This window comes from Salvelinus alpinus, chromosome 5 (assembly GCF_045679555.1).
Source record: "Salvelinus alpinus chromosome 5, SLU_Salpinus.1, whole genome shotgun sequence".
Lineage (NCBI taxonomy): Eukaryota > Metazoa > Chordata > Actinopteri > Salmoniformes > Salmonidae > Salvelinus > Salvelinus alpinus.
This window is the reverse complement of record NC_092090.1, coordinates 50749843-50763636: the sequence shown is the minus strand read 5'-3', so window position 1 is coordinate 50763636 and position 13794 is coordinate 50749843. Positions and strand designations below refer to the sequence as shown.

Here is a 13794-nt window from a genome sequence, read left to right as displayed (position 1 = left end):
AGACAGGAGGGGTCGGGAGACACTTTGGCCCTATCCTACGATACCCCCGGACAGGGCCAACCAGGTGGGATATAACACCACCCACTATGCTAAAACACAGCCCCCACAACACTAGTGGGATATCTTAAAAACACAGCCTTACTAGCCCACCCGAGAGGGGTGCCAAACCCGGACATGAAGATCATGTCTGTGACTCAACCCACTTAAGTGAAGCATCCCTCCTAGGGACGGGATGGAAGAGAGCACCAGAAAGCCAGCTACTCAACCCCCGTAATAGGGTTAGAGGCAGAGAATCCTGGTGGAGAGAGGGGAACCGGCCGAGACAATCATAGGACCTACTGAAGAGATGAGTCCTCAATAAAGACTTAATGGTCTAGACGGAGTCTGCGTATGTCACATGGATAGGCAGACCATTCCATAAAAATGGAGCTCTATGGGAGAATTCCCTGCCTCCAGCTGTTTATTTAGAAATTCTAGGGACAATAAGGAGGCCTGTGTCGTGTGACCGTAGCGTACGTGTAGGTATGTACGGCAGGACCAAATCGGAAAGATATGTAGAAGCAAGCCCATGTAATGCTTTGTAGGTTATCAGTAAATCCTTGAAATCAGCCCTAGCATTTACAGGAAGCCAGTGTAGAGAGGCTAGCACTGGAGTAAAATGATCAAATGTTTTGATTCTAGTCAAGATTCTAGCAGCTGTGTTTAGCACTAACTGAAGTTTATTTAGTGCTTTATCCGGGTATCCGGAAAGTAGAACATTGCAGTAGTCTAATCTAGAAATGACAAAAGCATGGATTAACTTTTCTGCATAATATTTGGACAGAAATTTTCAGATTTTTGCAATGTTTTGAAGATGGAAAAAAGCTGTCCTTGAAATAGTTTTGATATGTTTGTCAAAAGAGAGATCAGGGCCCAGAGTAACACCAGGTCCTTCACTGTTTTATTTGAGACGACTGTACAACCATCAAGATTAATTGTCAGATTCAACAGAAGATCTCTTTGTTTCTTGGGACACAGGACTAGGATCTCTGTTTTGTCCGAGTTTAAAAGTTAAACATTTGCTGCCATCCACTTCCTTATGTCTGAAACACAGGCTTCCAGGGAGGGCAATTTTGGGGCTTCACCATGTTCCATCGAAAATGTACAGGTGTGCATTGTCTGCATAGCAGTAAAAGTTAACATTATGTTTCCGAATGATATCACCAAGAGGTAGAATATATAGTGAAAACTATAGTTGTCCTAAAACGGAACCTTGAGGAACACTGAAACTACAGTTGATTTGTCAGAGGACAAACCATCCACAGAGACAAAGTGATATCTTTCCTACAGATAAGATCTAAACCAGGCCAGAACTTATCCGTGTAGACCAATTTGGGTTTCCAATCTCTCCAAAAGAATGTCATGATCGATGGTGTCAAAAGCAGCACTAAGGTCTAGAAGCACGAGGACAGATGCAGAGCCTTGGTCTGACGCCATTAAAAGCTCATTTACTACCTCTACTAGTGCAATCTCAGTGCTATGATGGGATCTAAAACCAGATTGAAGCGTTTCATATACATTCTTTGTCTTCAGGAAGGCAGTTAGCTTTTTCAAAACTGTTTGAGAGGAATGGAAGATTCGAAATAGACCGAATATGTTTTTATATTATTTGGGTCAAGATTTGGTATTTTCAAAAGAGGCTTTATTACTGCCACTTTTCGTGAGTTTGGTACACATCCGGTGGATAGGGAGCCATTTATTATGTTGAACATAGGAGGGCCAAGCACAGGAAGCAGCTTAGTTTAGTTAGAATTGTAGTTTAGTTAGAATTGGGTCCAGTATGCAGCTTGAAGTTTAGAGGCCATTACTATTTTCATGAATGTGTCAAGAGATATAGCATTAAAAAACTTGATCCTTGATCCTTGGTCCTGACAGTGTTGTGCAGACTCAGGAAAACTGAGCTTTGGAGAAATATGCAGATTTAAAGAGGAGTCCATAATTTGCTTTCTAATGATCTTTTCGTCAAGGAAGTTCATGAATTTATCACTGCTGAAGCCATCCTCTCTTGGGGAATGATTTTTAATTAGCTTTACGACAGTGTCAAAAATACATTTTGGATTGTTCTTATTATCCTCAATTAAGTTGGAAAAATAGGATGATCGAGCAGAGTGAGTGCTCTTCGATATTGTACGGTACTGTCTTTCCAAGCTAGTCGGAATACTTCCAGTTTGGTGGAGCGCCATTTCCGTTCCAATTTTCTGGAAGCTTGCTTCAGAGCTCAGGTATTTTCTGGATACCAGGGAGCTAGTTTCTTATGACAATGTTTTTAGTTTTTAGGGGTGCGACTGCATCTTGGGTATTACGCAAGGTTAAATTTAGTTCCTCAGTTAGGTGGTTAACCGATTTTTGTACTCCGACGTCCTTGGGTAGGTGGAGGGTGGCTGGAAGGGCATCTAGGAATCTTTGGGTTGGTCTGGATTTTATACTACGGCTTTTGATGATCCTTGGTTGGGGTCTAAGCAGATTATTTGTTGCGATTACAAATGTAATAAATTGGTGGTCCGATAGTCCAGGATTATGAGGGAAAACGTTAAGATCTACAATATTTATTAGGTCCAGAGTATGACTGTAGCAGTGGTTAGGTCCACAGACAACCCACTGAGTTGATGATGGCTCCGAAAGCATTTTGGAGTGGGTCTGTGGACTTTTCCATGTGAATATTAAAGTCACCAAAAATGTGAATATTATCTGCCGTTACTACAAGGTAGGAATTCAGGGAACTCAGTGAGGAAAGCTGTATACAGCCCAGGAGGCCTGTAAAACAGTAGCTACGAGGAGATTACCTGAATAAAAAGTGATTGAGTAGGCTGCATAGATTCCATGATTAGAGGCTCAAAAGACTAAAATGCAGTCATTTTGTTTTTTGTAAATTTAAATTTGCCATCGTAAATGTTAGCAACACCTCCGCCTTTGCGGGATGCGTGGGGGATATGGTCACTAGTGTAACCAGGAGGAGAGGCCTCATTTAACACAGTAAATTCATCAGGCTTAAGCCATGTTTCAGTCAGGCCAATCACATCAAGATTATGATCAGTGATTACTTCATTGACTATATCTGCCTTGGAAGTCTGGGATCTAACATTAAGTAGCCCTATTTTGAGATGTGAGATATCACAATCTCTTTCAATAATGACAGGAATGGAGGAGGTCTTTATTCCAGTGAGCTTGCTAAGGCTAAAAAGGCCATGTTTAGTTTTGCCCAACCTAGATTGAGGCACAGACATGGTTTCAATGGGGAAAGCTGAGCTGACTACACTGACTGTGCTAGTGGCAGACTCCTCTATGCTGGCAGGCTGCTGCCTGGCCTGCAACCTATCTCATTGTGGAGCTAGATGAGTTAGAGCCCTGTCTATGTTCATAGATAAGATGAGAGCACCCCTCCAGCTAGGATGGAGTCCGTCACTCCTCAGCAGGCCAGGCTTGGTCCTGTTTGTGGGTGAGTCCCATAAAGAGGGCCACATTTCTAAAAATGATTTTGGGAGGGGCAGAAAACAATTTTCAACCAGCGATTGAGATGTGAGACTCTGCTGTAGAGCTAATCCCTCCCCCTAACTGGGAGGGGGCCAGAGACAATTACTCGATGCCGACACATCTTTCTAGCTGATTTACACACTGAAGCCATGTTGCGCTTGTTGACCTCTGACTGTTTCATCTTAACATCGTTGGCTACCCGGACTATTTGCATTGAACCCCCTCCTCCCCATTTTTAAGCTGCTGCTACTCTCTGTTTATTATCTATGCATAGTAACTTTACCTCTACCTACATGTACATATTACTTCAATTACATTGACTAACCTGTGCCCACGCACGTTGACTCTGTACCGGTACCCCCTGTATATAGCCTCGCTACTGTTATTTTTATTTTGTATTTATTTATTACTTCAGTTTATTTAGTAAAAACTTTCTTAACACTTATTTTTCTTAAGACTACATTGTTGGTTAAGGGCTTGTTAGTAAGCATTTCACTGTTGTATTCAGCGTGTGTGACAAATAAAATGTTATTTGATTTGATATCCAAGGCAGAGCAAAGGCAGTCATTGTATTGAGTGATGAGGTCAGAAGGGGACTGGAAATCAGGACCATGGTATGTATTAAAAAGGCTCATGAGATCAATGGGTTTTATGTTTTAAAAAATGTCTAAAGGAAATGGTGAGTTGGACATTTTGCTTGGAAAGGGGGGCTTTGTGATCAGAGATGGGGAGCTCCACATCAGTTATATTGCAAGGAGCAATATATACCAGCGGAGCAGACTAAATCAAAATGTGACCTGTAACATTTTGAATGATATCAAGACCATAGTGATAACATAAAGACAGCAGCAAAAGTACATTTTGCAATAGCGTCAACGTGGATATTAAAATCATCTACTAACAGTACATTGGGAGACATGGCACAGACATCATTAATTTAATATTTCTATAAGAATAAGAACAAATTCTTATTTACAAGTACGGCCTATACCGGCCAAACCCAGACGACGCTGGGCCAATTGTCCGCCACCCTATGGAACATCAAATCAATGCCGTTTGTAATACAGCCTGGAATCAAACCAGGGTGTCTGCAGTGCCGCCTCTAGCACTGAGATGCAGTGCCTTAGACCGCTGCGCCACTCGGGAGCCCATTAATGAGGACAGTTCAGATAAAAACAGCTCAGATGGCTTAAGTAGTCTATAAATGGATACAATTATCAGCTGCTTTTGGACCCTACTGCAAATCCCCACTAATCAAACTCCTGTTTCTTTCAGGCCTTTCCTGAGTTGGAGATTGGAGTTAAAAGAGTGTTTGTACTGGTTGATCTTGAAAGTGGGGAATCCTCCTTTCTGACTGTGCCCACCCTTCACAAAATGAGCAAAACATCCCTGAAAGGTATATGCTGAACCACCATATTTTTTAGATCAGCGTTTCCAAAACTCAATTCTGGGGACCCCAAGGGGTGCAGTTTTTAAATAACTTCAATACACAGCTAATTTAAACAATCAAAGCTTGATTATGAGTTGATTATCTGAATCAGCTGTGTAGTCGTGCTAGGGTATAACCCCAAAAAGTCCACCCCGTGTGGTCCCCAGGACCGAGTTTGGGAAACATTGGTAGACTCAGCAGCCAGTTAAAACATGGGCCTGAAATAAATAGGAGCTTGACTAGTGGGGAGTTGCAATAAGGTCTAAAAGCAGCTTTCCAGTGGTAGAACAAGCCAAGCGAGGTCATGGTTCTACAGTGCATTCGGAAAGTATTCAGACCTCTTGACTTTTTCCAAATGTTGTTACGTTACAGCCTATTCCAAAAATCGATCAAATCGTTTTTTTCCCCCTCATCAATCTACACACAATACCCCATAATGACAAAGCAAAAACAAGTTTAGAGAAATTCTTGCTCAAGGACACACCAACAGATTTTTCCCTTTTTCAGCTCAGAGATTTGAACTAGCAACCTTGCAGCTACTGGCGCAACGTGCTAACCGCTAGGCTACGTGCCACCCAAGGAGCTTCAACTGCCATGGACCACGACCATTTTGAATAGATACCACTGTATTCCTATGATTCTCATTCAAACCCATGTTATTTTATGCATATTTAGAATTCTTATAAACTCAGCAAAAAAATAAACGTTATCTCACTGTCAGCTGCGTTTATTTTCAGCAAATTTAAATATTTGTATGAACATAAATATTACTAAATATTTGTATGAACATAACAAGATTGTATGAACATAAATATTACTAAATATGTGTATGAACATAACAAGATTCAACAACTGAGACATAAACTGAAAAAAATCCACAGACAAGTGACTAACAGAAATGAAATAATGTGTCCCTGAACAAAGGGGAGGTCAAAATCAAAAGTAACAGTCAGTATCTGGTGTGGCCACCAACTGCATTAAGTACTGCAGTGCATCTCCTCCTCATGGACTGCACCAAACTTGCCAGTTCTTGCTGTGAGATGTTACTCCACTCTTCCACCAAGGCACCTGCAAGTTCCCTGACATTTCTAGGGGGAATGGCCCTAGCCCTCACCCTCCGATCCAACAGGTTACAGAGATGCTCAATGGGATTGAGATCCGGGCTCTTCGCTGTCATGGCAGAACAAGGACTTTCCTGTCTCGCAGGAAATCACGCACAGAACGAGCAGTATGGCTGGTGGCATTATCATGCTGTAGGGTCATGTCAGGATGAGCCTGCAGGAAGGGTACCACATGAGGGAGGAGGATGTCTTCCCTGTAACGCACAGCGTGGAGATTGCCTGCAATGACAATAAGCTCAGTCCGATGATGCTGTGACACACCGCCCCAGATCATGACGGAACCTCCACCACCAAATCGATCGCTCTCCAGAGTACAGGCCTCGGTGTAAAACACATTCCTTCGACGATAAACGTGAATCGGACCATCACCCCTGGTGAGACAAAACCGTGACTCGTCAGTGAAGAGCACTTTTTGCCAGTCCTGTCTGGTCCAGCGATGGTGGGTTTGTGCCCATAGGTAACGTTGTTGCCGGTGATGTCTGGTGAGGACCTGCCTTATAACAGGCTTACAAGCCCTCAGTACAGTCTAAGCACGGATGGAGGGATTGTGCGTTCCTGGTGTAACTCAGGCAGTTTTTGTTGTCATCCTGTACCTGTCCCGCAGGTGTGATGTTCAGATGTACCGATCCTGTGCAGGTGTTGTTATACGTGCTCTGCCACTGCGAGGACGATCAGCTGTCCGTCCTGTCTCCCTGTAGCTCTGTCTTAGGCGTCTCACAGTACGGACATTGCAATTTATTGCCCTGGCCACATCTGCAGTCCTTATGCCTCATTGCAGCATGCCTACGGCACATTCACGCAGATGAGCAGGGACCCTGGGCATCTTTCTTTTGGTGTTTATCAGAGTCAGTATAAAGGCGTCTTTAGTGTCCTAAGTTGTCATAACTGTGACCTTAATTGCTTACCATCTGTAAGCTGTTAGTGTCTTAATGACCATTCCACAGGTGCATGTTCATTAATTGTTTATGGTTCATTGAACAAGCATGGGAAACAGTGTTTAAACTCTGAAGACTTGTGAATATATTTTGATTTTTATGAATTATCTTTGAAAGACAGGGTCCTGAAAAAGGGCTGTTTCTTTTTTTGCTTAGTTTAGTTCATAATTAATAGTATAACAAATCTGAATGCAAGCACAATAAGTTGAGTGCGTCTGCACATTTCAGCCTTAGTTTGGAATTGATAGCTTAAACGGTTAAAGCGTAGTAGCGTAGAATTGTATGATGAATTGTATGATGTTTTACCATTCTAGTCTTTGGCCTTTGAAATTAATGGGGTTTTCTGCAAATATGGTTGTCATATAAAAAGTATAAAGAGTATCAAAAATAATGGATCTAAGTTAGGGCAGTCTGCACATTTGAAATTTGGTTTATGTTGATAGCCGAAACAGTTTAAGCGCTAGAGCCAGCAAAAGAAGTCAAATAATATGAGTATGGAAGAGTTCTAGACAGGTCTCGCTTTCAGCAAGCAAATTCATTACATGGGATTGGTGCATGCAGGTTGGCTGCTAGGTAATTATACATTGGGTCTTTGGCCTGGTTTGCTAACTACCTTTCTCAAAGAGTGCAGTGTATAAAGTCAGAAAATCTGCTGTCTCAGCCACTGCCTGTCACCAAGGGATTACCCCAAGGCTCGATACTAGGCCCCACGCTCTTCTCAGTTTACATCAACAACATAGCTCAGGCAGTAGAAAGCTCTCTCATCCATTTATATGCAGATGATACAGTCTTATACTCAGCTGGCCCCTCCCCGGATTTTGTGTTAAATGCTCTACAACAAAGCTTTCTTAGTGTCCAACAAGCTTTCTCTACCCTTAACCTTGTTCTGAACACCTCCAAAACAAAGGTCATGTGGTTTGGTAAGAAGAAGGGTTTAGAGCTTGAGGTAGTCACCTCATACAAGTTCTTGGGAGTATGGCTAAACGGTGCACTGTCTTTCTCTGAGTTACATATCAAAGCTGCAGGCTAAGTTAAATCTAGACTTGGTTTCCTCTATCGTAATCGCTCCTCTTTCACCCCAGCTGCCAAACTAACCCTGATTCAGATGACCATCCTAACCATGTGTCACGTTCTGACCATAGTTCTTTTGTGTTTTTTTTTTTTTGTGGCGGTCAGGACGTGAGCTGAGTGGGCATTCTATGTTGTGTGTCTAGTTTTCCCGTTTCTGTGTTTGGCCTGATATGGTTCTCAATCAGAGGCAGGTGTTAGTCATTGTCTCTGATTGGGAACCATATTTAGGTAGCCTGTTTTGTGTTGGGTTTTGTGGGTGGTTGTTTCCTGTGTCTTTGTGTATGTCACCAGACAGGACTGTTTCGTTTCGGTTTATTCTCGTTTATCGTTATTTTGTTCGAGTATTTCGGTTTTCATTAAAAAGGAATATGAATACTCACCACGCTGCAGTTTGGTCCTCCTCTCTTTCTCCTAACGACGAGCGTTACACCATGCTAGATTACGGAGACATAATTTATAGGTCGGCAGGTAAGGGTGCTCTCGAGCGGCTAGATGTTCTTTACCATCAGATTTGCCACCAATGCTCCTTATAGGACACATCACTGCACTCCATACTTCTCTGTAAACTGGTCAACTCTGTATACCCGTCGCAAGACCCACTGGTTGATGCTTATTTATTAAACCCTCTTAGGCCTCACTCCCCCCTATCTGAGATATCTACTGCAGCCCTCATTCTCCACATACAACACCCGTTCTGCCAGTCACATTCTGTTAATTAAAGGTCCCCAAAGCACACACATCCCTGTGTCGCTCCTCTTTTCAGTTCGCTGCAGCTAGTGACTGGAACGAGCTGCAACAAACACCACAAACTGGACAGTTTTATCTCAATCTCTTCATTCAAAGACTCAATCATGGACACTCTTACTGACAATTGTGGCTGCTTTGTATGATGTATTGCTGTCTCTAACTTCTTGACCTTTGTGCTGTTGACTTTGCCCAATAATGTTAGTACCATGTTTTTGTGCTGCTACCATGTTGTGTTGCTACCGTGTTGTTGTTGTGTTGCTACCATGCTGTGTTGTCATGTGTTGCTGCCTTGTTATGTTGTCGTCTTAGGTCTCTCTTTATGTAGTGTTGTGTCTCTCCTGTTGTGATGTGTGTTAAAAATGGCTCTAAATACTTTTCTGTTCGTGATTTAGAAATTCTGATAAATAAGCACGTCAGTGGACGTAGGTCTATGGCGGTTCTAGTAATGACGTCATTCACAAGGCAAAAGAGGGGGTATGCCCAGAGTCACTTCGCTGAGGCAATAGATTATCTGTGGGAGAGACATGAGATAGAGACTGATTAAGTGAATGAATAAAGTTTTAGTGGCAATCAGCTTTGAATCAGCATGTGTTGCGTTATGGTTTGCATATTATTAGAAACATAGTACCTGGTTAGTGAATTGATTATAGCTTCAGCTGTAAGCTAGCAAGAAAAGTTAGCCTACAAAGCTGGAAGCTACCGTTATCTTCTTGCATTGTAAAGTGTCCTAGCCTGTATGAACATAGTTTTGCGACCAGTCATTAACAATTTAAACATTTCTACCTGCCGTGTCGCATTATTCAAGTGTGTTAAACTTCTGTGCAGCATTATAAGGGGGACATCGGCTGGGCAGATAGAGTTGATCTGTGAGACACATTTGACAGAAATACCAAAAGTAACAATTTTTAGTACCAACTGGGCTCAATCTGTGCTTTATGCAATAGCCATTTGGCAAAATATAGACAATCAACACAAATTCTCCCAAACTGACTGTGTATATTTTCCACAGACCACTTGCCTAAATGTTTCAGAAGTTTCCTGAGTTACAGTATGTTTGGCTATAAGAATGGGCAAAAACACGAGTTTACTGGATATGTTCCTTGTTATTATCCAGCACATCCAAGCCAAACATTCTCGCATTGTATGTCATATTCAAATTTTTTTTACTGTATTCAAAATGTAGTATGAACATGTTGCTAACTGTATACATGCAACATTCACAATGTTGCATTATAGTGCTCAAAATGATCTGGATAAAAGTGTGTGTTATTTAGTTTCTAACAATATCCCACATTTAGGAAAAGTCACAGAGTGAGAACCACCTAATTTCTTGACCAACAGTAATATATTTTTTAAGAGTGTCAATGGTCAAAATTACCTTTACGGCGGTTTTAGTAATAATATTTGAAAAATATTCCAACACTCTCTGCATTTCTTCAGTTATACTCGTACCTTTAGTGCACTTTATTTTATTTATTTTAATCTTATGTTAACTCTCAGTTTTTGTCATAGACATCATAGATGGCAATTGTTTTTAAACAACATCGTCCATCATGGGGGTTAGCGACAGTTTCTGTCAATGAAGATGTCAAAGTTCAGTTAGATTGATCAGACAGATTGTACAGATATATATTGCGCTTTGGAGGGTTCAGAGAGTTTAAAATTTCCTCTCCCTGTGTCTTCTTACTCTATCCCACCCCCTTCCCAATCTCCTTCCACTCTCCTTCTCTCCCCAGGTTGACCCATGACATCAGCCTGAATGAGTTTGAGGATGACGACCTGTCTGAGATCACTGAGATCACAGATGAGTGTGGGATGAGTCTCAACTACATGGGCCTAGAGATTAAGGTAAGGTAGCACTTCAAACCTGCAGTTGCTTTATGACAGTCGCAAACACACACACACACACACATGCATAATGGTCTGGAGATTAAGTTAAAACACCACTTTAAAATTGCAGTTTAAATCCTTCCCGCTAATAAAAACAACTCCACACAACAATATTGTCCAAATAATCTGTGCGCACCTCAGAATTTGTTTTGCCCAATTGATTGACTTGAAGTTTTTGAAATAGCCTAATTGGTCTGCGTCAGCAGTCCTGGATAAGGAAACATGTAGCCTTTTCCTGCTGTCAAATGGTTATTAATATTTTTCATAATTTCATAGTTAATCATAATTACATGTGATAGATACATGTGCTAACACTCGCTCACCGAATCAGCATATTCATCAATGTTATTGTCTGACACTATGCGGAACATATCCCAGTCTACGCGATCGAAGCAATCTTGAAGCGTGGAATCCGATTGGTCGGACCAGCGTTGAACAGATCAATACTATTAGTGGGGAGGTTACATTGTGTACTGATGTGTGTTTTCTTGTTGGTGGTACATAATCTGATTCCACCAGCATGTGCTAACAACCCCTCGCTCTGCACAAGTTGAAGGAAAGTTGGCAAAAATATGTACAATTTGGCGGCTAAGATATCTACATTTACAGTAATAATGGCATAAACATGAATTTGGTAGTGTTTGTATGGGTTTGTGTAATGCGGTTACAGGTGGTTAGATGTAGCCTGAGGACCACAGAGTACCTTCCAGACCATGTAAGCAATTTAATCTACTCCTTTTCACTTTGTAATCTCACAGTGCCCTGCTGAAAAATCCTCCAAAGCAGCTGCATTTTGTGTACATGAGCATGAGGGAGGGGACAAACCTTACTGTCAAACAACCTAACTGTGGGACAGAAACTAGCAAGAGAAACTGAAATATATAAAATCAAGACTACAACAGTAATGACAACCACCTCATTCTTCTGTCTGCAGATTCTCCAAACACAAAACAAATACAAACCTAGAAAAATCAACCACCAAGGGCTACTCTTGAGAAGAATGATCTGTCAAAGTCAAAAGGCTGGGGGAGATGTACAGATGGGTCTTTGAGATGAGGAAGGGGTTTGGTTGTACAGGGTTGTGCTTAGAGATTGTTTTGTATGAGAACGATTGAAAGGTGCCATTTCTCCTCAATCAAGACGTTTGATTGGGCTCAAGTCCGGGTTCTGGCTGGGCCACTCAAGGACACTCAGAGACTTGTACCGAAGCCACTCCTGTGTTGTCTTGGCTGTGTGTTTGGGGTCGTTGTTCTATTGGAAGGTGAACTTTCACCCCAGTCTGAGGACCTGAGCGCTCTGGAGCAGGTTTTCAGCAAGGATCTCTCTGTACTTTGCTCCGTTCATCTGTCCCTCGATCATGACTAGTCTCCCAGTCCCTGCAGTTGAAAAACATCCCCACAGCATGATGCTGCCACCACCATTCTTCGCCGTACAGATGGTGTCAGGTTTACTCCAGACGTGACGCTTGGCATTCAGGCCAAAGAGTTCAATCTTGGTTTCATCAGACCAGAGAGTCTTGTTTCTCATGCTCTGAGAATCCTTTAGATACCATTTGGCAAACTCCAAGCTGGCTCTCATGTGCCTTTTAGGAGGAGTGGCTTCCGTTTGGCCAATACAATAAAGGCCTGATTAGTGGAGTGCTGCAGAGATGGTTGTCCTTCTGGAAGGTTCACCCATCTCCACAGATGAAGTCTGGAGCTCTGTCAGAGTGGTCATCGGATTCCTGGTCACCTCCCTGACCAAGGCCCTTCTCCCCCAAATGCTCAGTTTGACCGGGCGGCCAGCTCTAGGAAGAGTCTTGGTGGTCCCAAACTTCTTCCATTTAAGAACAATGGAGGCCACTGTGTTCTTGTGTCTTTCAATGTTGCAGACATTTTTTGGTACCCTTCTCCAAATCTGTGCCACAACACAGTCCTGACTTGGAGCTCTACGGACAATTCCTTCGACTTTTGGCTTGATTTTTGCTCTGAAATGCACTGTCAACTGTGCGACCTTATATAGACAGGTGTGTGCCTTTCCAAATCAGGTCCAATCAATTGAATTTACCACAGGTGGGCTCCAATCAAATTGAAGAAACATCTCAAGGATGATCAATAGAAGCAGGATGCGCCTGAGCTCAATTTCGAGTCTCAAAGCAAAGGGTCTAAATACTTATGTATATAAGGTATTTCTGTTTTTTGTTTTTAATACATTTGCAAAAATATCTTAACATGTTTTCACTTCGCATTATGGGGTACAGTGGCTTGCGAAAGTATTCACCTCCCTTGGCATTTTTCTATTTTGTTGCCTTACAACAGATGAAATAGATTTTTGTGGGGTTTGTGTCATTTCATTTACACAACATGCCTACCACTTTGAAGATGCAAAATATTTAATACTAAAAAACAGAAAACTTGAGCGTGCATAGCTATTCAACCCCCCCAAAGGCAATACTTTGTAGAGCCACCTTTGCAGCATTTACAGCTGCAAGTCTCTTGAGGTATGTCTCTGTAAGCTTGGAACATCTAGTCACTGGGATTTTTGGCCATTCTTCAAGGCAAAACTGCTCCAGCTCCTTCAAGTTGGATGAGTTCCGCTGGTGTACAGCAATCTTTACTTTTTATGGGCAGGTGGTACGGTAGCGCCCCACCTGGCCAACATCCGGTGAAATTGCAGAGCGCGAAATTCAAACTACAGAATTATAAATATTTAACTTTCATAAAATCACAAGTGTAATACATCAAAATAAAGCTTAACTTCTTGTTAATCCAGCCGCTGTGTCAGATTTCAAAAAGGCTTTACGGCGAAAGCACACCATGCGATTATCTGAGGACAGCGCCCCGCATACAAAAGCATGAAAAACATATTTCAACCAGGCAGTCAGAAATAGCGATATAATAAATGCCTTACCTTTGATGATCTTCTTCTGTTGGCACTCCAAAAGGTCCCAGATACATCTAAAATGGTCCTTTTGTTCGATAATGTCCTTCTTTATATCCATAAAAACTCAGTTTAGCTCGCACGCTTCAGTCAATAATCCACCCAGTTTCCCTCCATCAAAATGCATACAAAATGAATCCCAAACGTTACTAATAAACTTTTCCAAACAAGT

The 13794-nt window shown here is 42.0% G+C and overlaps 1 protein-coding gene across 3 annotated transcripts in view; it reads left to right on the top strand.

The window, feature by feature from the left end:
- LOC139576299 (C-Jun-amino-terminal kinase-interacting protein 1-like) overlaps nucleotides 1-13794 on the top strand; it is a 118203-nt gene that overhangs the window by 43110 nt on the left and 61299 nt on the right. For all 3 annotated transcript variants that reach the window (XM_071402243.1, XM_071402246.1, XM_071402245.1), the window contains one exon: nucleotides 10550-10661. In XM_071402243.1, coding sequence (XP_071258344.1) covers nucleotides 10550-10661 — 112 coding nt within the window. The remainder of the gene's footprint in view (nucleotides 1-10549; nucleotides 10662-13794) is intronic.